At 39.4% G+C, this 26,701-nt stretch overlaps 1 protein-coding gene across 1 annotated transcript in view; it reads right to left on the reverse strand.

The window, feature by feature from the left end:
* Window positions 1-26,491, reverse strand: part of WDFY4 (WDFY family member 4) — a 115,463-nt gene extending 88,972 nt beyond the window's left edge. The window contains exons 1-13 of the mRNA XM_063405700.1: window positions 26,392-26,491; window positions 22,166-22,424; window positions 17,732-17,846; window positions 17,044-17,147; window positions 15,536-15,682; window positions 14,981-15,170; window positions 13,681-13,870; window positions 11,646-11,806; window positions 10,852-11,304; window positions 10,258-10,362; window positions 9,201-9,391; window positions 6,090-6,700; window positions 1,919-2,012 (exon numbers count right to left, since the gene is read on the reverse strand). Of these exons, the coding sequence (XP_063261770.1) occupies window positions 1,919-2,012; window positions 6,090-6,700; window positions 9,201-9,391; window positions 10,258-10,362; window positions 10,852-11,304; window positions 11,646-11,806; window positions 13,681-13,870; window positions 14,981-15,170; window positions 15,536-15,682; window positions 17,044-17,147; window positions 17,732-17,846; window positions 22,166-22,423 (2,619 nt within the window). The 5' untranslated portion in view covers window position 22,424; window positions 26,392-26,491. The remainder of the gene's footprint in view (window positions 1-1,918; window positions 2,013-6,089; window positions 6,701-9,200; window positions 9,392-10,257; window positions 10,363-10,851; window positions 11,305-11,645; window positions 11,807-13,680; window positions 13,871-14,980; window positions 15,171-15,535; window positions 15,683-17,043; window positions 17,148-17,731; window positions 17,847-22,165; window positions 22,425-26,391) is intronic.
* Window positions 26,492-26,701: the final 210 nt, after the last annotated feature.

A 26,701-nucleotide genomic window follows, 5' to 3' on the forward strand; every position in this document is an offset into this window, starting at 1 on the left:
TCATGCCTAGCAATGGCAGGAATATACATCCACAAATCTATTCTCCTCAGCTTTTAGCTGTCATTCCAGAAAGCATAAGAAATGGCTGAAGTGCAAAATCACCTCTTTTACTGTCTGCTACTGGGTTTTCTACACTGACAGGCTCAACATTGCTTCAGCCAATCATTTCTTGGGTCTGACAAAGGTTACTGAAAAGTTGCAAAATTGGCAGGAAATTGATATTATTTCTGAGGTCAGAATCAAAAGTACATTAATTTTATTGAGTTCCATTAATGTTTCTGTAAAAGCAGTGCTTTCTCATTGCCAATTTTGTGAAAGCAAAGGAGTTGTACATGACCTGAACCGATTCTAAGATTTTTCCAGATTACTTCCGGACACTCGGACCTAAAATATCTATCATGGCACTAAAACAAGCAGAAAGAGATGAGTTATTGTCTCCCTCTCCACATTTGCTCCTAAAAAACGTACTTTTTGATTCAGTCCTAAATTCAGAGCAAGAAGCCTCTTAAGACTTTTTACTGAAAGTCTGCAGTACATCCACAAAGCCATTATTTCATCTCATCTAGTTGTTAAATACTGTGGCACTAGAGAAAAAAAAATAGTACTCTGTTTGGGACAGAATATATCTACCCAAAGAATAATTCCTTCAGTTATTTTCCTTCTACCAAGTAGCTCCCCCTCACTAGCCACTGAGGTTAAACCTTTTGCATCAGATCTTACCTGACTCCTGTGTTCCAAGTAGAATCTCCTGGCACAAGGATTCATGCAGTTGTATATGTTATGATTAAGGGTATTAAAGTCTAGCCTTTTATGTCTACCTGGCAGCATAAGTGAGCTTCCCAAGCTCTGAAGTACTCTATTCATTCTCTCTCTCATTCAATGATTTTTGAATAGAAATAGCCAGGAAATTTTTATTTTTCCTTTATCCTTTTTGTGGATTATTTTATGAGAACTCTTCAACACATTTGTTGCCTAGCTAGAGTTTGACTCAGAATCTAACATAATAGTAGTTCAATTTTATCTGAGGCAATCATATTCACAACAGCAATACTAAAATACTATCAGTAATAATTTTTCATTGACTAAGAAAAAAGGAGTGAGAGAGGAAAAAAAGGAAATATGAGTATACTTAAATACATATCTGAAATTGCTGGAATTTTTGCTCTTGTCCTTCATACTTTTCAGAACACTGCCATCTACTGAGGATCTGAGAGGTTCTCCCTCTCACAAAGCTAAAGTCCTAGAGACAATTCCAATTTCTTGATGACACTCTCATCCAATTCACTATTCTACTTGTTTTTCAGAAATTAATTACTGTAATTAGCAAAATTTCACTAGCTGATGGCTTTATTCCAACAAACAGAGTTGGAATGTGCCAGCAGTTATTTGTCCCTTTCAGAGCTCTGGGTGAACAATGTGATTTTATTTCAGTCCCTCCATATGTACTTTGACTGCATTCAAGTATTTTAGACCAAACAGCCGATACGATACAGGCAGTTGCTTTATTCAGAGTGGGTGTGTATATATATGCAAGGTCTGACAAAGAAAAATACATTCGAAGATGCATTAAAAGTTTATGGACCGTTGGGTCTGAAGAGTCAGACTGTTCTGGTTGCTAGGCCTGTTGGCAATACTTTAAACAGTTTTCAAGGCACTTGATTATACCTTTGCAATAAGTATTCTGGGACCAAAATCCCTGTACTGCATCAGGCAGGTACAGAAATGCTTTGGCAAACTGACAGCCAAAAGTCGTTGTTCTTATATCTGTTGACTCAGTGAAATTTGTGCTGTTCCTCTTGACAGTGTTTTAGGTAAATGTAGTACTGTCACGTTTGCAAAGAGTAAGCGATTCCTGGAAATGAAGCTACAGAGAAGTAGAAGACACTCTTTAGATGGATTTTGATATGTTTGAACTCACCTGAGCATGTCCTTCTTTGTACAGCTTTGGCAACAACCTCACCATGACACAGACAGCACCTGCATGTACAATGGGGCAGTCTCTCATTTCCAACCTGCAGTAAAAAGAGACATCATAATTATCATTAACAACAGCAAAGAGGTTCTAACAATGTTTCAGCAGAGCACAGCATTAAATCCTCCTAGTAGCAACCAGGCTCAGCACTGGAAACTAAGCAAACAATACAAATGACCCATAATGGCTGGATGTCTCTCAGAATAACAGACAGGACATCACCTGCTCATGAGCTGACATTTCAAGGACCTGCACATTCAAAGATGTGCAGCAGCCTCCTTAAACAAATTTTGCCTTTGAAGATATTTGCAAAACAGAAAAGAGAAAACCAGAGGAATTGCTGATGCATCAGGCCACAACCAGTTATCTTTTTATTTTCTAGGAGTTTATAACCGGGGTTATCCAGTAATTTCAGTCCTTTAAAACATAATGGAAATAAGCAAAGGTGAAACAGTCTTGATGAAATCTGAATGCCACCCTCCCCTTCCAACACCAGAATTTGCCTAAACTAAAGTTGAATATATGCTTTCCTGCCAGTTTACATTTTTGGCACTAATGACCTTTTTATGTTCAGGCACAGGAAGGAACTGAGGAATCAGAGACATCACAGAGAAGATCTGTTAATGTCATTATGCAGGCTAGAGTTCAGATATATCTCAAAGATGAACCCACATCACAGCAAAGCCTCTAGTTTAGGCACTACAGGCTTGTCCTGTGCAGAGTATCATCAGCATTGGCACCTCTGAACTGGTGTTGTGCTGTTCACTATCAGAAATATCTGTCCCAAGCAGATCTCACAAGGAAAGCAAAGGCAACATCTAATGGCTGTAATTAGACTGACAAACTAAAGCACAATATGCTTTATGGACTGTATAAAACACAAGGTACAAGTGTAAGAGTAAGCATAAAAAAAAAAAAAAAAAAAAAAGTTTTACAAAGGAAGTAAAGAAGGGTAAAAAGGCTGCAATTGAACATGTTTGTTAGCCACTCCCAAAAAAGCTCATCTGACACAGCAGAACAGGGAGTAATGTGTAGCACACTGCCACACAGTGACAAATAATTTTTACTGCACCCTTAAGAAAGATAATTTCAAATGAGTTGCTCATTTGCAATATTTTCTGTGCAATAAATCAAATTCAGGTCTGGTATAAAGAGTTGTTGCAGCAGTGCTTTCAGTGTGGATACACACACCTATGCTTGCCATAAATGTGGGAAAGTTTTTAAATGTCTAACAAAAAAGTACACTGAAAATATATTCTCCTCTCATCTCCCAGAGAAAACCCACACCATTTTAAAAGAGAAAAATCCAGGCTCACTAAAATCAATAGAGACGAAATCATGGTTGGAAAGCTGCCTGGCTGGAAACAAACTTGGCGTGCTAGCCCATGCCCAGGTGAACATGAGCCAGAGTGTGCCCAGCTGGCCAACAAGGCCAGTGGCATCCTGGCCTGAATCAACAATGGTGTGGCCAGCAGGACCAGAGGAGTGATTCTTCCCCTGTACCGGGCACTGGTGAGACTACACCTTGAGTGCTGTGTTCAGTTCTGGGCCTGTCACTACAAGGACATGGGGGTGCTGGAGTGTATGCAGAGAAGGGCAACCAGGCTCACAAAGGGTTTTTAAGAATATTATATAAGTCTTATCTCCAGCCTTCTCTGTGATTTTCTCCGAGGTCCTCATTTTATGGCCTGTTTTAGGACAAAAGCTGTGTTCCTGTTCCAACCCCTACCTCTGCAAATATCCCATCTCTCACACTCCTCCCAGGGCTATCCAATCAGCTCCATGATTCTGCTCCATCTATCTCACCAGGATTATGGTGTGAATTCCAAATCTGCTCTGCATTGATGCTACTTAAAAATAAGACAAATAAGACGTTTTGGGGGCAAAATGAGATTCACAAAGAATCTGAAGAGCCATTAGCACAGTGAGCTGTCTGTGGTAACAGCAGCTGCAGCAGCCATGCTGCTTGGGTGGGCACAAAGAAGGGATTCCCTCCCAAAGAGATGAGCCTCAGTTAACACAGCTTGCAGCAAACTATGTCTAATCACCAGGAACAAAAGGAAAACCAGAGACCCCATCTGTCACAAAAGGTGTTTCAACCATTACTGCAGGAAAAGGAACACAGAGGGATTGGTTTTGAGATTGGAATGACAGGGTCAATTCCCCTGTGTCCCAGAAGCTTGCAGCATCATTGACCACAGGACAGTGGAAGTGGCTAGAATATTATCTAGCATTACAATTTCCCAGTTATTAGTCACAGGCTCCTGCAGGATCACCTCCTTTCCCTGCCTCATTGGGAATATTAAATATATGTTGCAAGGTGGGGCATCACAGGCTGCATACACTGACTGCACTCAAGTTCCTCCTTTCAGCTGCAGAGCTGCTGCCTGAAATCTTTTCAGGGGGAAGTGTGAGTGTGGAGTACAGCTAAGAGGAAGCTGCATAAGGGAACAACAGGCTCGCAGAAACTATGAGATTTCTTATTTTTATTTTCATAAAATTTACTGGTGGAAAAGGATACAGGCTGTACAGCTTGAAGATTGCCAGCTTTCCAGTACGTGTTCCTCTTTTGTGTTTACATACACTTGTCATGGACAGTCTCCAGCCAACCCTAGCTAATCTGGCTTCCTTTTGTGCCTTCATGTCCCAGAACCAAGACAAACAATCCCAAATCAGACACTGTGAACAGAAAGGGTTCCAGTTTACAGGATTAATGTCTCCACAAGTGGTATTCAGTTACTGTACAGCCATCACATCTCAGCAGGCATAACAACACAAGGACATAGGAAGCCTTGCTCATTTCAGACCTAGTGGCTTCAGAAACACAATCAGAAGGCAGAGCCACACCCCTCGCAGCACTGCCCCAAATTACTCTTTGTCCCTTAACATCCCTGGGCGTCCCTTATATACAGACTTAAACAACAGACAGTGTACTTCTCACATCTATATACTCTTTGTACCCATGGACCCATGTTCTCCCAAATCAGGCTAGGAAGGTCTGCTTGGAAAAGAGTATTTATTCCTCCTGAGCGACCAAGTCATCTCCCCAGCACTGAGTATCTAACCAGAAACTTCCAGTGTAATTTAAAGAGTGGCAGAGACATGGAGAAAACATGTCCATAACTACTTTAAAATCTGCTGCATAGGGAACAAAGAAGTACACCATACTTTTTTTACTTGTTTCAAACAAGTATAAGCATAACCAGAAATGCTTATTCAGCCTGCCTCAATACTCATGGAAAAGAGTTCTGCTGGCTTCAGTGGCTGCTGCTACGAGTGGCAGACATCATGTCTCAGTCTTGAACTTGGAAGATGACTGCAATAATATACAGTAACGTTTGAATATATCTCACACTCATCAACTTAGCCTTTTTTAAGCATAATGGCAACCAGAAACATAAATTTGATAAAGGGACTGAGATTCAAGATAAAGCTAGAGAAAAATGAATGGAGAGAAAAATCTCATGAGTTACAAAATGCAGGTGATTGAGAACTGATTCACAGCTGGCAGCTATGCTGATTTCTGGTATGGTCTTCCCTTCCTACCAAGCATATGTATTTTGACATAAACCTTCATTCAATGAGGTAGGCAGCATGACTGCTCCTTTTCCAATTTTCTCTATTTCAGCATGAATAAATGAGAGTGTGTCTGCCCATGTGCTTGGACACAAATGCATGAGGGAGCATTTAAAATACCTTCACGTAACTTTCATTTTTAATGTATCGAGTGACTGGAAGCAACTTTCCACATAATTGAAACAGTCAAAATTGATCAGGGCAGGTTCAAGCAGTGACCAAGCACAAACTTTAAGTCCCAGCAACCTTCTTCTAAGACCCCATTCCTGCTCCCACTTTGCAGGTGTCAGAATCTTCAACATAAACTCTGCAACTCTTGGGGCTCTGTGTCCCACTGCTGTATTAAATCCTTATAACCCAATTTTTCCATCATTTACCTTTCCAAAAACATTGATTCCTGCTGCCTGGAGGCCTGGGAGTTGGGATTGAACTGATTTGTTTACCCTTGGCAGGTTTTATCACACCTTACCTGAGTTTACTACCATATAAAATGCACATACCAGTCTTAGTACTCTATTTCCTGTAGTAAATAAAAGCTTACTTCTCTTCAGGGTTTTCCCATAGCATATAGGCAGAGGTAGGTAATTTGTTGCCTGATCTGTTGAAAGCAACAGGATGCTGTTCTTGAGCTTGGGGTGCTTCCTGGTCATCTCTTGATTCTTCTCTCATCTCTGGCTTCCTTTCCTTAAAGTAGCTTTCCTGATGGAGGGTTCCTTTGACCATATGATCAAGAAAATTCAGAATCCAAATGCAGTTTTTTAGCCATGCTGGGAAAGGTTCTGAAGTACAGAATGCTGCATCCAAGAATTCTGCAAATGTCCTTTTCTTCTCAAGGTTCACAGGAATTTGCCTTTTCCCTTCTGTCCAGAAGCATCCAAGTGACCCAAGATCCTCTGCCATCTTTTCAAAGAGACCATTCCTCTGGAAGAAGTTGCTGTTGACAGGGTCTAGGTGTAGGGCTGCAGTTATCCCCTGAAGAGTGTAGAAAACCAGCTCCAATATACAATTCTGTCCAACTGCTGCCCACTGCTCAGATGGAGGGTCCTGCAATGCACCTTCCATATCTGAGAGGAGGGACAGGAGCCCATTGAATCCACTGCAGGTTCTGAAAGCTGAATGGCTCTTGGGGCTCTCCAGTATCCTCAAGAGTGACTACAAATGTTGAGAAGAAAGGAAACAAAAGAAGCACTTAAATCAAGGGACAAGCTTTCAAATATTTAAAAATTCTCAGTTTGCACAAAAATTCTTTCACTGAAATTTCACTCTGTGAGGGGGGAGAGGAAGGTGGTCAAAATAAAGGTCATCACTGCACAACTCCTCCTCCTCCCTTCCCCCATATGCCCGATGAGGCATACAACCAACACTTGAATGCACCCTTAGGAGCTGCTAAAACAGTCAGCTAACAGTGTTCACAGGAGGAAGCAAAGAAATCAAATTTCCTGCTTTACATTTCCTAGTCAGTTTGGCCAGAGGTAGTTTCATATCCTTGCCTGTTCTTTTATGAGTCCTCCCAGACTCTCTCAAGAAACCTGCCTTTGCCCTAGATAAATGGAAGTAAAGATTCAATTGTAAATACCCTCCTATGGCAAGTGGCAAGAAGGCACAGCTCTCTACACACAAGTCTTCCTGCAGCCCTGAATGTACGGGAGAACCCACACTAGGCTTTGCTCATATGATTGAGAAAGCCCTTTCCAAAAACACCCACTGACACGAGATGGGACAAAGAATATTGCAAGCAGCAAGGTCTCCTTATTAAGAAAGTCAAGAATGTCTTTTCTCAGCTGTGATATTTTTAAAGTTTGCACAACACTTCAGAGGAAAAAAGCCACAAAAAGTCAGATCTCAAGACAATGAAGTAATTCAATTTTATCTAACTTCAAGAGGCTTGAAGCAGGTAATAAGTGAATGTCACTTGACAATATTACACATACATAAAAACAACTTAAACTATTTGACAATTTTGAATGCTATGTGCTTGCCATTTTAAAACAAATCTGGAAAAGTTGTTAAGAGCTGTGGAAGTAAAATTGGTGAGAAAAAGACCTGTGCAAGGAAACCGTCTACTGCATTTGAATATAATTGGTCCCAAGTTTTTGGGATGTCACACAATTCATTTTGTACAGGGATTTTTCAAATTTGATGCTGTACCTTTGCACATTGGAAAGGGTCACTTTTACATAAAGACCTCCCCAAGAGATATCCAATGAAAGAGCTGTACTTCACGACCTCCTGAGGAGGAATAGATTTAACAGAAATATATCTGCCTGTAACAGGATCTAGGACTGTGAGAAAGGGTTGCCAGAACTGAAGGGGGAGGGGGCACTCTATTACTGTCATTCAATTTTGTATGATAATGTATCAAACCAGTCAGAGACTTCTGAACAGGGAGTAAATTTAATAACTTATGGTTGAAGTTATCAGGATGGCTTTAACACATTCCAGAGTAGGTCAACAGTAAACACATTTCCTCCAGCTTTAACTCAGTTAGAATTTAATCGCCTATGAGTTAGTATTCCTCTGTCTTGAATCTATGAAACTGATGTCTGTTGGAAACCCCCTAACTCAGTTACCACTAACAGAATTTATTTTGCACATTCCATTATTTGTTATTCCTCATAATTGTCCACGTGCCACCCTGGAATATGCCAGTGCTAATTGCATTTGGGCTCAGGCTTTAACAGCTAAATATACATTAGCAAATCAATCTGAATTTGTGTGTAACACAATCACGGTCCCAATGGATAAAGAAAATAAATTCATTTGCTTACATTATGCTTTAATACAGTTATCATTTGTCAAAATTAGACACTGAAGTTGCATTTATTTTCATATTAGTTTGGACACCAAACTCAACTTTTCCACAGGTATTGTTGAAGTTTACTGTTCAAAGATATAAACACTGTCCTTTTATTTTTTTTAAGAACATGGTTCATTTATTATAGAAGCAGTTTTCATATTTTACAGAAAAGTGAATTCCATTCACACTTGACAGAGAAGGTAGAAAGAAATTTAAAAATCAGTGCTTACAACAGTGCTGCTTTTCAATTGGATACCTACGACCTAAACCAAAGTAAAGCACAGTGATTCTTTCCTCTGTTTCATTGCTTAGGGATCAGACACTCTGGGGTCAATAGAGGCTATGACTAGTGCTAGCTTCTTCCTCCAAACATTCATAAAATTCTTCCCTTTCATTGTTTCATGTCTTTTTACGTGATACTTTTTGGTGTAATTGTGAGAAATGACAAATTTAAGGACAGCAAAATTTCAACCTTGGAAGCTTGTTAGAATGAAGCTGTTCATCTCATGCCTACCCTGGCTCTTCCAATCTTACTGCTTCACATCTTACATCCTCTCTCCACATACTCACTATCATTTACATTTGTTTCTCCTTTCTCTGTCCCATTACATAGAACTGCTCATACAATTATGCCTTTAGCATTTCTATTGCTCCCTCTTGCATTACTATTTAAATCTTTAAAATACTTCATAATCTGATACTGAGTGAAGGTATTGACCACACATGCATCGCTAGAAATCAAAGTGCCTAAGTTACCATAATCTGGAGCTGGCCTATGGCTCTTTCTTCTCTTACCATCTTGAAAAAAAATAGTTCCCAAGAAAACAATGCCCAAGTGAGAGCCACATTAATTACCTTCAGAAGATCTAGTTTCAGATGCAGTTCCCATTGAGTGGAAGAACAGAGGGCCCCAATAATAATGCTCATATATTCTTCATAACTGATGACTGATAACTGCTCCAAGATGCTGAGAGTAGCACTCCTGTAGCACTCATCATCCAAAAATATTTTGATGTATGGCACCATTCCATAGTCCTTCAGAACAACTAGGGACAAACACATTATCATTTGTTAGTTAAACTATCCTTTGCTTGTAGTTTTTACAGGTACATTTTCAGTGTTGGTGTGAAGTGCCCCATTTCTACAAATACAGCAGAACAGGTAAGAAGAGCAGCTGGTTAACCTAAAGATGACACAAACTGAATGGCACAAGAATAAATAGGAATAAAATGACTGGATGACCAGGATTTCCAATCTTCAGAGATGACAGCTTTCCAATACAATAACGAAAAGGAAAAAAACACCTTAGTTTCAGCTTAAGCATATCTTTCTTTTAGGAAGGGAACTTTCTGATAGTTTCTGAAAATATATTTGCACTGTGCAAGGTGCTGCAAACATGATGATTCTGGGATTCCAGAGTGAATTGAGTGGATTCCAGTATTCAGTAGGGCTCACTCCTGTACTGCTGTGTTCCACAGGACTCCCTACAAACAGACTTCTTAGGTATAACACAAATATAGGGATGTTACTTAGCACGTACCTGATCCAAACAAGATTTCAAATAAGAGATATAATGGAAGAAAATCTGGATGAACAGAGTCAAGTACACAAGAGTCAAGTAGACACACTTTTTTTCCACAAGCTAAGTTTGTGCATCCTATATAAACACTTCAGGAGTAAGCACTGGGATGAAGGAAACAAGCTGACTACTGAGTCAAAGCTCATTATGCAGGATGAGAATACCTTTGTTACAGTTTTTCCTAGTGTAACACAGTTATCCCTACACTTCTAGCTTTTTTCCTCCATTTTTGACTGAAACACAAAAGTTAGAAAATTCATTGGTGCTCCTTAAGATCATGGCCACTTACCACCAAATATCATTAAGGTAATGCAGTCATATGTAATTCCTTACCTGTGTTCCTCACAGACCTTGCTGTAAGGGCAGCCACCATCTTCAGCATCACAACGTTTAATTCCTTCTCAGTGCCTTCTTTTAGACCAGGCAGATGAGTTCCAGCTGTCAGTATATTAAAAATTATGTTACAATTTGAAGAAATGAAAGGAAGAATTTTTCTTACTCCAATCTCAAGCTCACATTCTAGAGAACCCCAAATTAAGATCTGTTTAAAAGTGTGGGCTGAAGGGTGCTACCCAGAATAATTCAACATACACTAGCAAAGAAAAGCCCAGAGCTGTTTAGGCTAGTGAACAGAACAATAAACATCAAAGAGTTCAGGGAAGACCCAGCTTATGTGTCAAATTTAGGCCAGTTGACTTGAAGACAAAATCTAGCTACTCAACAAAAAAAACCCCAAAAAACCCCCAAAAAACCAACAAAACAAAACAAAACAAACAAAAAACCCACAAAAACAAACAAACAAACAAAAAACCAAACAAAAAAAACCCCACAAAAAAACCCCACAACAACACAAACTGTAGAAAGGGGTTATTTGTTCCTAATGATCTGCCTGCTTCAATGGTCATTGTGAGTGGCATTAATTTGTACCTGACTTCCTCAGGATCTTGGCTTCCTTCCTCAAAAGTGCCAGCAGTAGGCCTAAGAGCCCAGAGTCACGGAAAATATCACTAAATAATAGGTCCTTCTGGGTCATACTGAGAAGGCACTGGAGAGCTGTTAAGGTGCAAAATGGCACTATGTTTTCCTTTATCAAATACTGAACTTTCTTCAAAATCTCATGGGGGACATAGGACAGGTCTAGGACTATGGACTCCACCAGTCTGAAGAACTGGACTTGGACAGGGTGTGGTTTGAAATGAATTATGTCAGTGAATTGGTTGATAGGTTGCAGTGTCCATTCCAGAAGAAAGAAGTTCACTCTGTCCCAAGCCCATATGGTACCAATTGCTGCCAAGATTCTTCCACACAAGTGCTGATCATTACTTCTCTGGAAAATGGATTGTAACACCCGAAAGGGCTGGAGGTTTTTCACTGTCATTCCTGCAGGGGGTGGAAAAAACCCAGGTGAGATAATTTTTACATGAGTGTCATTTAAGTCTGCAAGCACCCTAACTATAATATTAAATCAGCTGAAAGTGGAAATAAGAGCAACAGACATAAGAGATGTGATTGGGAGGCATATTCTTGAGCTTGGATCAGACCCCAGGGCTGACACGGTCATTTCACTTTGATGTAGGTGGCATTCAGGCTCCTGCAGCACTGACACATAGATGTGAAGATGCCAATCATACTCCTTTCCTCCATATTAAGACATAAAATGAATAGAGTTTCATTTTCCTGTGGCCCACCTACCCAGCCACCTGTGCACACATATACTGTACCCGAGGACTGTGTCTGTTCAAAATCAAAGTGTGGCAACTGCGGGTGTACAATATTGCCAGAAACTTTCAGTTCAGTTTTTCCACAGGTTGTGAGGCAAGTCAGCATGTCCAAGATCTCATCCAGATAGGGGTGTCCTTCATTTTGCTGCAAACCCTCGCATCTAGGAACAAAACTCAGGACAGTCACATGTTCATGCCTTAATTATACAAACACTTTGGGCACATCATCTGGTATGGAGCACACAGGAGCCACGCAGAATAACCCACACCACAGTGGCACGCTGAGTCAGAATAAAACCTACAGACTGAAGGAAACTGAATTGACACTGAATGAGTCTTCTAAACAAAAGGAAGATAAATGCTTCAACTTAGTCCAGTTGTGTGTCCTCAAAAAAAAAAAAAAAAAAAAAAAAAAGTCTGATTTGGGGAATAAAAATTTAAACTTTGTGAGAAATCAAATAATTAAAACACACTTCAAATAAAAAGATGGCCATATGGTTGGCAAGATATAGGACTTGCTAACAGATAAATAACAGAAAAATCTCAGCCCTGAGGAGGGTAAAAATATTACATTCCCTGGGCTTTGTGAATCATGACATGAAGATGGCAGGTCTCTCCTAAGTAAGGAAATAGTTTGAAATGTCACCCCAGATTTGCCATGGTTCATAGACTGAAGTGACAGTCTATCAAAGGACAGAGAGCTGCTTATCACATCATCTTATTCTGTAATTCTCAGATGGGTCAATTCTTAAGGAAAACTGCATCATCTGGACATGGGTTAGTGGCAGAGAAATAGACTGACACTGTTAGGTTAGAAAAATCTCAGAAGAAAACAACAAAATTTTCTGATTTCACCTAGATGTGAAAAAGAAAAAAGAGAGTAAATGTTCTCTTTCAAAGAATGCTATTAGCAAAGTTGTTTTGGTTTTTTGGTGTTATTTTGTTTTGTTTTGTTTGTTTGTTTGTTTGTTTTTGGGTTGTTTTGTTTTGGTTTTTTTACCTGAAGAAAAAGTTCTAAACATCAGAGAAGAGGGTATCTGGGAATGAAGACTAATCTGAAGCCCTGAGCATCTGTTATTTCTGTCTCTTCAGCCTAGTTACATCAGTTGAAAAGTCTGGGGACATTTATAGCCCTTACTGAAAAAGATTCTGTGTTTCCTGCGCTAACATGGCTAGAATTTAATCAGAAATATACATCTCAACACAGTTTATTTGCAAGGGAAATCTCTGATAGCTAAAGAAAACACTGCCAGAAAAACACAAATATTTTTCCAATCATAAATTAAAAATTTTGTGCTATTCAAACATCATGAACAGGCATAGTCACTCACAGATATCTTTGACTTCATGATTCCATTTACAATCCTCTAGATCCAAAATACCCTCCCCACCTCAGTTGTTTTTCAGGGACTAAAGTTCTCACAAGTGTTGGAGAAATAGTACAAGAACAGACAAATCCAGAATGGAAACAAAAACATCTGGAAATGCTCTCTTCAAATGATGTCAGAGAAACTCAGCCTGGTGTGACAACACAAGCTGACAAGGAGAGTAACAGATTCTGCTTTGTACTTTGGATTAGGATAGCTAGTGGGGATTTTTCATGACATGTTTATGCTCATCTGGGTTCTGAAGAATGTAAACATTTCAGATTTAAGTTTGGGTGGGTTTTGTTTGCTTGTTTTTGCACAGCAAGGAGATGGTGTTTCCCTCCCCAGCTGACTGCATTCCGGGATTAAAAGCTCACCTTAACCCAGACAAATGTCTCTGACATACATCCTCTGTAATACTAATTGATGAAGAAACCTTGTCTTGTGTTCAAAAAGTCTCCATCCCACCTGCAAACTAACTTCCCCTTTACCGGTCTCCTTCTGTTACAGTTTAAGTAGTAAAAGTTATGTACTGCTTTCCTTTCTAATATAGCAATGCTTTGCATCCACACACAGTTACCTATATGACTCATATTTTAAGAGAACACTGTGCATTCTGAAAATTAAGCTTTACCATCCTCTAGAAGCCTACTAAAAACCTCTCTTACCTGAGTAAAATTTTTAGCAGGAGTTGGTAGCCATCATTATTTTCAAACTCTGTTAATAAAGCTGATGATACAGGATAAGAATCTTTCACAAAGCACAACACAATACTGGCAGCTTCACACACGTCACAAGCAGGCAATGTATCAGCCAGTGTAAAGAGATTCTGAACAGCTATTTTAATGCAGTCAACAGCTGTGGAAAAAAATACAACAGGTATTTAAGAACTGACAGTCAATGAGTTTAAAGTTGCTAACAAAAATTAAACAAATTTGAAGTTATTTCCCAGTAAAACAGGAGTCAGATAACTGTTTTTCTACAAAGAAAAGAAAAGAGGATATATGAATATAGCACTCATTTCAGAAGCTGCATGAAGAGCATTGCTGGCTTTAAAATGTACATGCATTTCTTTGCTTTACTACCAGAAACTGATTTAATCTCAGGAGTACAAGCTTTCAACCCCCCCAACTTACCAAAATCCATACATACTGAATCCAGCTCTCTGAGTACAAGGTAAACAAAAATTAATAGATTTCATTGCCTCATACTAAGTCAATCACACATTCTGTGCAGAGTTCACAGATTAATTCTTTGTTCAATGAAGCATATGTAATGGGGCACACACATTTTGCTCTGAGGAATGAAGCTTAGTTTTCTTGTCTAATCTCATGGCCAGTCCTTCCAGGGCAGCTTCAAAATGTCCAAATAGTTCTTTCCATCTCACTCAGGAAGCCAAAATTTTTATATGCATTTACTCCGTGACATGGAATACTGATGGCATTTTGTGCATTATAAAACTATTTTTTCACTTCTAAAAAATTGAGTCTTGTAGCCTTTGCACTTCTTAATAAGAAAAAAAAATTGCTTGAACTAACAAAGCCTAGAAAGAAATGAGGACTTAACCAACCATGCTGTTGTACCAAAATATACCATTACTCTGACAGTGCCCCCAGCCTTGTATTTAGTGTTCATGAATCTCAGCCTCACAGACTGAGTCACACAACTTAAGAAAAAACATAATACATCTTCCTCTTGCCTACATCAGTGTGATTAAGTGAGATTGGCATTTGCCTGTAATTTGGGGGGTTTTTTATGTTAAAAAAACCCTCATTTTCCAGATGGCTATCAGTGCAAAACAAAGCTCCTCTCTTCTAAGTCAGGAGCCTATGCTTTGCAATAGACACTGGATGATGTAAGGGATTTTACAGGTGATGTAATCTATCCTGGGGAGCTTTCCAAATCTTTTTGGTAATTCTTTCTCAGGGGAGCTATGAGGAAAGGAGAAGCTAATTTACTAAACCAAACCTTGTAGGTACACAATGCTGGTTTTGGTCTGAGCCTTTGAAATTGTTCTCAGCACACGGCCTGTAGGTATTTTCCAAGACTGGCTGCACTGGTCCCACAGAGAAGAAGTTGCTATAATTAATGACTGAAGCTTATCAGCTGTCAGAAGTTCCTCTACACCTTGTTCCTCTTTGTACATGTTAAGCATTATCTGAAAAGCAAACAAACATCAGTTACAATAAACACCTCTAGAGATAAACAGGAGATGAAGACAAATCCATTGGGGAAGGAGATTATGAGCTTGATACCAATGCCAGGAGAAAGGATGCAGTGAAATGAACAACTAAAACTACCACTAGGATATTCTTAATGGATTTTTCCCACTTAAGGTCATGTTGGTTTTTTTAGTAAAAAGTAAGAGATAGTTTATATGTTTTATATGGCTCCTGGTGTTTATTCAATGTTTTGCAGTCCAAGCTTACTGTTTTTTTGGCAGTTTGAATCAAATGAACAGCTAAGAGCCTAAGTGAACATCTGAGTACCCAGGGCAAATGAACCCCCAAATGTACATCTCACCTTAACAAGCATTTCCTGAGTTTGGGCATCATCCTCACTTGTCTCTCTGTCATCACTGGTTTTCTTTGGAGGGACAGTAAAGAAAATGTACAGGCATTGCATCAGAGCAGCTGGAAGTCCAGATCCAATAATGTTCCACATAGTTCTCTAAGTAGGAAAAATAAGATCAGTCCCTCCAAAAGCTGACCAGAGTTTCCTTGTGTTTCTACACACTGATTATTGTCATGGCAGATGAAAGACCTACTTGAGCATTTTATTCTCATGAGTGCTGTAGAGTAAGAGTAAGTAACACACAAGACTGGCAGTCACATACTATAGCTGTAAAATCCACTTGGCAGAATTACACTATGTGTTGCTGTAGCTCTTCCCAGGACTTCTTGTTCCAGCTGAACTACAGCTTTGGCAGAAGTACTCTGTCCTGCATACGGAGACCTGCAGGCGTGAACTGCAGTCACAGAGCCTGCAAACTAACCAGCAGCTGATCCAACAGTGAGGCCAGGGACAGACAGTGTCCCCTTTACCATTACTTTCCAGGACACTCTGCAGCCACGGAGGCCTGGAATGCTGAAAGCATGAATTCTCCATTCCCTCCTTGATTCAGCATAGCAGCTTACCTATAATGCCTTCACTTTTTTTGACATATTGAATGACTGCACACACTTGTAATTATAGGTTTTATAAATGCAAGTGGCAGTTTCTTCACAGTGTTTCTCAACATTTTGTTTCTTCCCATCTTTATACAGTAATCATAACAAAAATCAGCACCAAACTAACAGAAGAATGAGGTTTGTGAAATGAAGTTTTGTGAGTATGTGTGCTAGAAAAAATGGCAGCATCTTAATCTGTGAAAAACACAAGTCTCATCATAAACTTCATGTTGTGACTAGCTTTATATGATGATATATATAATTTTATAGAGCTCCTTATGACACAGAACATAGCCACTGTAATCTGACAGTAAGATTTCATTTTTGTGTCTTTTGAACAAGAAAGACTAAGACAAACTCATTAACAAACTTATTAAATGTCACAGATAAACACATTACAGATGTCCATTAGCAGGATGTACTCCTGACACAAGCCTGCATTTGGGATGGCTGTACAAGTAGAGTTTTTGAAACACTTCAAAGTGAGAGGCTATCAGGAATGAAAAGTCAACCACTTTATTACCAGGCAGATTCTTACTATTCATATTTTTGATATGTAAGCTAGATTGATACAGAATACATAAAAAGATACACAATGGGGAGGAAAAAGCAGAGAAACACTAGGAAAACCATCTGTCTGATAATCAAAACTAAAAAGCACAAAATTCTTACTTCTCTCTTTTAGAAAAGCCTGCCCTACAAACCTGGTGGTGTGTCCTTTAACTGTATACCTTGGGCATGCTGAAGCTCACAATATTAGGGATAATGCAAATACTGAGACTTGGGTGTTCCACCGCTGTGGTGCCGACACAATTTCTCTGAAATAAAAAGGGGAACATGCTTTGCAGTACTTTCTCTTACCAAGTCAGTCTGTAAGAGCACATACACCGATTTCAGGAGTAAATAGCCATCTCCTGCTTCCCCTTTCTGTTGCAGGAATTGCTCCAAAGCCAGACGCGCTTCCTCTGTTATCACAGAAACATTAAACTTTAATTTCTTAGTGAAAGATGAAAATGCTGCATTTATGCTTTCTTAACACATCTGACAAATTTAACAACATTACAGTAGCAGGAGTCCACTAAAGTAAACAGAAAAACATAAAATGATTTTGATTCAGCATCAAGCTTAGTTCATATAAACAACATGTTTCAAACTGACAAATTTCACCAAGAATACCAGCTCAGTTTCATGAAGCCTGGCAGCTGACAGCACAAAGAATGTACAACAGCCACCAGGAATGCCATATGCGGTTAGAAATGTTTTTCTCATTTAAGAAAGCTCCTCAGAATAGTGTATAACCTAATCTTTATATGCATTATACATCACACACTGCCAGCTACAAAAATTCCAAATTGGAGATCAGCATGGCATAAAAGGCCAAATCTTCAGTGCAATCACCTCAAATCAGTGTTACCATACACCACTAAAATGTCTGGCTTGCTACATAGAGCATTTTCCTGTTCCCCCTTTATTTCCAGCACAGAGTACAACTGAGAGACACTCATTTCAAGAATAACTGGATCCAATGGATATGGTATGGGATCATTACCTGCAGGTTTGCCATTGAGATTCCTCTTAATTTCTTTAGTCAGAAGCTTGGAAACCTCACTGGCTAGCAGCTGAATGTTGGGTAATATGATTTCTCCAGCAGATTGTTCCCAGGCCTGAAATCCAAGTGTAACTGTTAAGTCTCTGACACATCATCTCTTTGGTAGACTGACAAAAACTAGCAAATATAAATAAAGGAGCATAAGGATAACACTCCTCTATAAAATTCCTGCCCTAGTCAGTATAGTCCATTAAGCAGTATTTCTCAGACAGACAGGAGGATGACACTACAGATACAAAAGTCAAGTTGGAACTACCTTTTGAATCATGTAATGCACCTCCTAGAGAGCTTTTACAGTATTTTCTACACTGAATACAATCCAAACAATGTAAATGTTGGTCATACACTGTGTCACTAATTATTTGAATCAAAATTACAGTAGCCCCTTTCAAAATATGACAAACACCCTGAAGAAATGCAAATTTATAGACAAGTTTATAAACAATTTATAAATAAATTTATAACTCACTTGTTCAAGAATGGACAAGCAATTAAGTACAAAACTTACTAGATAAACAACAGTAAGACATATTGATTCCCTGAGTCTGACAAACAAACCCATCTTAAATGTTTCTTAGCTCTGCCTCTGGGGGAAAAAATTAAAGATCAAGAAAGAAAATATTCCAGCAGACTAATACTGTTGCACCCAACCAGTATCCAAGAATCAGGTGCCAATTCTTTTATGTAAAACATCTGATGATACACACATTTATGTATTAGCAACAGTTCAGCATTCACCTCTAAAGATCAGTCTGATATACCTCTGTCCCCAGCAACCTTGAAAGATTTTTTTTACAAAAGTCTCCTCCTTTTAGAAGCTCTAAAAAATAATGCTGTAAGCCCCAATGATTAAAGGAAGAAAAATTACATATGTCTTCCTAAAAAAAAATTGGAACCGATATCCCATAATACTTTCTGCCAAGAAATCAGTGCAACTCTTCATAAATGAAGATCCTCCACAAATATTATTTCCTCCCCCACTATTGCTTTAAATTTCTTTCATCACAGATGGCAGCTTGTGGACAAAGTGTCAGTCATCTCAGTAATCAGGCAAGCACCTAGTTTTTACTTCATTTTACTGCAGTCAATAAACAAAATGCACCCAACTCTTCTTACTGTGCTACAAGAGTGAAATGCAATTGCACAGTGTGCCTATTATTAATTCTCATCAGTCAGTCAATAATATTAAAAGCAAACTATTTTTTTTCAGATTTTGACCATAAGTTACTTTCAGAGACACTCAGTTGCAGAAGCAAGATCCACCAATCCCTCCACCTCTGAAGCAGAAGGGAGGGAAGATCTGTAAAGAACAGAAGCAAACTGGGTAAACACAATGATGAGAAACAGTCACTTAAAAATATACAATGTTTGTCATTAAGTTATGCCCTTTTTCAGAAGAAAGCAGTGAGAGATTTCTGCCCCTCTCCCTTAAAGAGGAACATCCTCTTAACAATTCAGAAAGGCCTTGCTATACTCACTTTTCTGCTAACAGAATGAGCAGGACAAGTTTTAGAAGCTCAGACCATACACAGCAGAGAGCAGTAATCAAATGTTCATAGCAATGCTACTAGTCCACCTCCCTACAAAGCAGGCCACTAATATTCTGATTTGATTTTTGTCAGTGCTCTTCCTGAGGGCCAGACACAAATCTTCAGAATGCACTGTCCTTTAGGAACAGACCTAATTAATTTCATATTCATGTCTGAGCCCATTAAAAGTCTATATCTGGAAGCATATCAACCTGACTCCATCGTAAGACATCTGCCTGAACTCAAATAATATGGTATCAAAGTAATCTGATTTTCTTTCTTCCTCTTAAACATGTTTCTACGTATTTAAGATTCTGCTACAAGTTCCCTGTGTCTGCTGTTACCATCTGCCCTTCCTATTCCGTGGTTCATGGAGAGATGCTAGCTCAAAAGCCAGCCATGTAATAGAACGTTCTGATACTTTCTGAGGCACCAAGAGGGAAGATACAGAAGGCACATTAAAATTACTCCCTGCCCAGGCCTGAATCATGATCAGATGGCTGACATTTACCTCCCACACCTTTTCCTTCTACAACAAGCAGTATCAGTGAGTAACAAGCCCCCACACCCCAGGTGTCTCCTGCTTGGTGACCCCTCTCTGCAGCCAGCTGAGTAAGAGGTAAAGCACTCTAAAGCAAAAAGGCAGAGATGCACTGGCATCTGCATGATTGAAACAGGAAAGTAAAAGCAAGAGAAAGATCTTCCAAGGAGAGAGAGGACTCACATAGTCCATTGTTAAAGAGGGGGAAATGAGGTAGTTTCTGTTAGAACTTCACAACATGTAGAATTCAAACTGAGATGCATTTCCCCAAGCCAGCAGAAGGCTGGTATATAAAGGGAGTAAAAGCCATGTGGGGAAGGACAGGATGACTAAATCTAAAGGATTTAGTCAATGTACTCTTAAATGAATAATGCAAAGCCAAAATGCTCTAGTCACACTTCTGGACCTAAACACCTACAAAGCAGTGCACAGCTCCACTAGCATACCTAAGAAAAGTGTAGAGGAAGAATCTCACACCTAGGGCACAAAATCAAGTGTTAAGCTAATGAAAAATTCACTTCTCCATTATGAATATATTTGGTAGCAAAGTTTCCTTTGAGAATTTTAATGCCCCTTTTTGCAAGCATTACTGAAATTCAGGAAATCTGTTTCTACAACCCTAAGACTTGTGAAGTTCACCCAACAGAAAGGAAACTAATGATGGATATGGATATGGATATGTACAACATTGCCAGTCCCTCAGCAATACTCATCTTGCCTCCTGGGAACAGCTGTCCTTTGACCTTAAAGTACTGGTACTAAAATTTATTTGCTTATTTATTGTGACATGTGAGAATTTACTGCTTTGCTGTCCAATTTTTAGTTCCTAAGACTTCTGGATTTTGTAACTTTTATCACCCTTGTTCTCTAACAACTTTCTCAGTTCTTTGAAAATTTTACTCCAAAAATTATCACCACACTAAAAGCATTCTTGCTTCTCATACTTAGTGAAGGATCAGTATATCTAAAGATGTTATATATAATCTCATCTAACCACAATTTTTTTACTACAATGATTTCATTATGCTTACAGCAGAACTTACAAGCATCAAAGTTTCATTCTCCATCAACCTAAGTGAAATGTTTATGACTATCAGGAAGTTATTCCTGCTTTACTGTCATGGACACCAAAGATGTCACAGCCCTGAGTACAGTGATTTTCCTACACACTCGGTTCAAAAAGGAGAGTATCCCTTTTTATGCCTCACTGTGCTCCCATGTAAACAGTGACCATGCATTAACTTTTTCTTTCCTCACCTACCCACTTACTTCTATTTCAGAAATCCAACTCAGCTAGGTAAAGATCAGACAGCTCTGAGTTCCATCACTCAAGAGCACTGAGAACTCACAAGTACAGACACCTGAAATATGCCATCATTAAAATATAGTTTCACCAAAGAGAAGGTTTTATTCTCTTTCTGAAAGACACAGTGAGAGTGTAAAAATGCAGATCCGATGCCCATAAATACCCAAAGTAATCCAAGAAAAAAATTCTGTACTTGTACATAGTCACTGAACATTTAAAAATAAGTCAGGTTTTTTGCTTCACTCAGCATATGCTTTGCCATTCTGTCTCTGTATGATCCACTCAAGAAGTTTCCTGTATATTCCAAAGACTCTAGCAAAGAAAACCAACCCATAAGGCTCCCATTCATTACAGAGCTCTTCTAGTTTCACCTTTCAATATGTTCATCTCAGAAATTGTTGGCTGATGGCAGCTCTAGGGCAGCCTGCTAACTAAAATGTTCTAGTTCTCAGCTGTGTCCCTCACCCATGATATGCCCTTCCTCTTCTCACTCCATGGTTTCCTCATGTCTCACCCAACTCCTCTCACAAACACTAAAATTAGACATCAGCATTGTCATTAACCCCAAAATTCTATCTTAAGGCTGTACACCTTCATTTCTGTGGTTGCATGCCACAGCCACATTTTCCCAGAATGAAACTGTGCTCAGTCCCCACTAAGTAATAAAATAGATGAGGCAGACATGAAGTGACCTCTTCACAGGGTACTCACTTTCGTAAGATGACTGGCTCACTCCTTGATCTCAAGAATTGAATTTAGCCACTCAGGAAAGTGAAGCAGTGCTCCCTTATGTGCTTTTTTCATAAAAATCTAGCAGGTAAGGTAGATGAAAGGAGGACAAGAAACTGCTTCTCCAGGCGCCCAATGGAGTAAAAGAATTTATCACCTAAAGGGATCCTGCATCACTAACTACACTAGCTGTTTAAGTGACCACAGAATGGATAGGACATAAGAAACTCAAACTGGGATCTGCACCAAAGGCAATAAAGAGAACAAACCTTTAAGAAGAGGGGAAGAAATTCCAGCAGTCTTCTCTGTTGATCCTCTGGGTTGAGAAATGGAACGACTTGTTCATATTCTACAAACTGTTTGCTTAGAGTCTCCCATAGGAGGGTATGGCTCTGAGGTAGCTCGTCCTTGCTGTGTGCAGGCTGCTCCACCACTTCTGCTGTGTCTCCATCAGGGTTCTGCTCTTGCTGTCCTGCATTGTTAGGTGAATCCTCCAGCTGCCCCATGGGTTCAGCTGCTTTGTTCATGCTGAGATGAGACCACACAAATATACTGTGTTATTTACACTTCTTACCAGTCAGTTCTCCCAAGAAATTAGACTGACAGTTTTAACTGTTGGAGTTAGAGTTTAGAAATATGGAAACACTCCCAGTCACTGACACTTTTCCAATTTTGATGGCAAAGCAGCGTGCTCCTGGACAAGAACATTACTGCCCTGCAATTGCATGAACAAGCTCTCTTCCATGAGATGTATGCATGTGCTACACAACTGATCTGGGCTTTGGCAGAACAAACCAGTGAACCACACAGCAAATCTGGATTCCAGCCCCAGCTTTGCCACAGAGTCAGATCCTCTCCCTTGTACCTGAGTCACCTCAACTGTAAAACAAGTTGTAACTATTACTATCAGCAGATCTGCAACAGAAGAGCACTAGCCAAGAGCTAGGTTACACATTTCATTGAATATGGGTGCTAAATCTAGCAGCAATATCATTGATAAATTCCCCACCTAGAGTGGGACTGAAGCCCATCTGGAATAGTAGCTGTGTGGAAAAGCCAAAGATTCTTCACAGAGGTGTTCTGGCCCAAAGAGGCAGCAACATTCAGCTCTTCCTTGTGGCAAATGTACAGCTCTGTACAATGGGTATTTTCACAAAACACTACTTGTTTTGCTGATCCTGTAAACAGAAGCAGATATGCCACAATGAGGGAGCATGGTGCTTCTGGCACTCTCATGTCCATCAAAATTAAAATAGGTCCACATTGCACTACATATCGAGGAATCCTTCTGGTACCCTTATCTCAGCCCCAAATCCTCTCATATACTTCCCAGCCATGTTTTTGTCCATGGTGTTCTGGGGAGTCACTCAGCCCTAGATCTGTGCCACAGCCTTCTGAGAGCTCACCCTGCTATGCTGAGCCTACATCATGACAACATTTACACCAACAGAGATCAGGCTTCTCCAGTTTCCATCAGTCATCCACGTGCTCACTGGAGTCTGGGTCATTGTCTGACTACTCCTGAGACTACGACAGGAGTGGGTGGGCAGATGGGAGTTGTCACCAAGATGAATGTAGCTCACTTTATTTACCAAGTATATCATTTTTTGAGAGCTCAAAAATTTCTTTAACAAATCATTACCCTCTCAAAGAAAAGCACCAATTCACCTTCGTTTCTGTGAAATAGGTTCTTTCTCTACAGTGTCTCTGTGGCTGCCATTCCACCATTTTAATAAAAATGCCAAAAAAGCAAACATAACTAAAAATCTAAGTCTGATCTGCACTACCAATACATATATACATTAAAATAAATTTTAAAAGACAGTATTACGAGCCTGGTTTAGAATTATGAGCCAACACTAGAACTGCATTTAGGATTCTCTTCCTTCATCATCCATCCATTACACAGGTAGTTTACTGCTTGCATTGTGCCCACTCCGTGCCAGATGAAACAGTTTCACTTCCACACTCCTTCAGTAGCTCTGTACCACAGAGATGGAGGGCAGGGCATTTATTTTGTCACTGTGCATCACACCACCTGCAGCAAGACAATGGTCCCAGCAGACGCCTCTGCTTAGATGCAAATGCTGATCCCTCATACTACACCACAGGCTAACATGTTGCCACAGCCCATACTCTGTTCTTTGCTAGGAGATGGATGCCTGTGTCATTTTGATCAGTCCCCAAGGAAAAGTCAGTCTAGAACTTTGTACCTCCACAACATTTTGTGTTTTGTTGCTATTGTTGTCCTTAATTATCTGTATTAAGACAACAAGCCCTATGAGATGAAGAAGTGTGGTGACTGCACAGAGTAAAGGGGAAGACTCTGTTCCTCGTGACTGTGTGGGAGTTACATTTGTCATATGTTATACTTAACTCTGTGATTTTGACCCACTTGAGTCATCCTGAAGCTGTAAGTATGCAGGTTGAGAAAGCCTGGGTGCTGCTCTAGCAGCTTCGGTGATAGTTCAATTATCTTTTCAGTGAAGCTCAACTTGCATCCCAAATACCAAAGCCATTCTCTTCCTCAGGGAAGGAATTCCTTCCTCTCACCTTGGAAGCTACTCTGTTCAGCCTAAATCAATGCTAACAGGGAACTGACTCCAGTGCCTACATTCACCATGGTCTTCTGCATAGAGAACCCCAAAGTGCTGTACAAGAGGCATTCTACAAATGGTGAAACTTAAGTCACAGAGAGGTGAAATGAAGTGCTTCCACTGGGCTCAGAAGAAGATCAGTGACTGATGACTCAACCCTCTGAGCTGCACTGCATTGTTCTGCAGTGTTTACCAGTTTTCTCTTTCTATTTATACTTGACTGAGAGGGCCTCTCTTGTTGGTGGCACAGTTAAAGCAAGCAAGGACAGCCTCTCAAAGTGTTCACTCTATGAATCCATGTCATGAAAAAGTTCCTCCCAGCTCCACAGAAACTCTTACAACCAGATATTCACAAACAACTTCATTAGGGAAGATGGAATTGTAACAGGCTATGTAAGGCATTTAAAGTCTATAAAAAACACTTTAATCTCCAAAACTACATGAAAGAAAAAGGAAGATGATGATATTCCTCATTATTTATTCCAACTATTTAGACTACAAAAGCCATATCACACTAAGTATCAGTCCTCCATATTAGTCTGTTGACTCTACTTGCACCATATGCTTTAAATATTACTTCTCCTAGAAGCCTTTTCTTACATCTACAACTTGATCAGGACTTTTAAATCCTTTCAATTTTCTATTCATCTTGTAGGAAAATTACTCTTCTAGACCAACCAAAATCATATAGTTCAGCATTCAAATATCTTTGGTATTAAGGATAACTTAGATATTTTGGAAAGTTCTTACATGTTGTCTCTTGTACATTCCATCGCTTGTTCTGATCCTCAGTGTAAGTTAATAGCTTATTTCAGTTTTGTTAAGTTTTTGTTTGATTCTTGATTAAGTTTGATAAGATACTTTTTGGTAAGTCTCAGAATTATACAAAAAGTAAATCCTAAATAATAAATATTTCTCTAAATAATAAATATTTTAAAAGATATAAAAGGGAAGATTAATCAGATAAATCTGATAGTATCATTCAGAATGCAGTGTCAGGTTACAGAGAGAAAATGGAACTTAATTATGCATTTTCCCTTTTTTTCTAAATAAAGCTTGTGTAAAATCACACAGCAATTTAGCTATGTCTTTCCAGACTGAAAAGACAGAAGGGAAGAAAGGCTTGACCAAAACTGGCAGAAGGACCAGCAGAATACTGTTACTAGCAGCTTACAATTTGAACGAACATGATTTTTTAATGACATTCTAATTATATTTATTTGTGATTAACCCTCTTGGCAGTTCATAGAAGGATCCCATTCAAATTAAAAAAACCCCAGTTTTCACCAAGACTAAATGAGAATCAAGTCTCATACCAAAATTCAGGCCAAAATTGATCCACTTTTTACAGTTAGTATCTTTAAAAATGTTCGTTGAGTGTACATGGAAATCTTTAATCACCAAAAGTACATGAATATAAAATAAAGACTACAATTGGCCTCCTTATTTACACCAGCTGTTCCAATAACAAGAGGTATACTGGGCAAAATATCAGTCCCCAAGATCCAGGACTACCTGCTTTAAATATTTTTTATCCCAACATACTTTTCTTGATGATTAAATCACAGGATTCTGCGGACTATAAGAAACACACAGCTCAGATCATCCCAAAAATCCAGTGTGATATTCCTTTATACTCCCTTCTTCCACTGGCAGTCAAGATGACTGTTTAATAAACACAGTTATGACAGCTAATAAATGTAAATGCTAGAAACAGGAATTCCACTACTTCCTAGGGAAAGCTGTCTTTGCACTGCAGTGTAGGGTGAACTTTGACTGAAACCTTTACTAACTGAAAGTAATCCTATCATAACATACCAGCTGCAACCAATATTGCAGGTTCCTTCAACATTTCACAGTCTGTTCTGTCTGCTTTCACATAAAATCTCTTGACATACCTGGGCTCTTAGATTTGGCAGCTCCTGTTGCAGTCAATAACCACATCCAGAGAAATGAGTGTTGCTGCTTCTGTCCCACGAGGCATGTTGGTGTATGCAGCAGCTCCCACTCTGCTCTTTAAACTTTCCACTGTGAATCACCTGATTTGCTGCTGCACTTACTTCCTGAGGAAAGCAGAAGTGAAAAGCAAATGAACCACAGTTCAGGAGTCATCAAGCTCCCAAAGCAATTTAGAAGAGCTCAGCTAACACTCAAACCTAGAAGGCACAGCATTCTTCTCCCTGCATGAAGAGTAACCAGGTATTTCCC

This window comes from Prinia subflava, chromosome 9 (assembly GCF_021018805.1).
Source record: "Prinia subflava isolate CZ2003 ecotype Zambia chromosome 9, Cam_Psub_1.2, whole genome shotgun sequence".
NCBI lineage: Eukaryota > Metazoa > Chordata > Aves > Passeriformes > Cisticolidae > Prinia > Prinia subflava.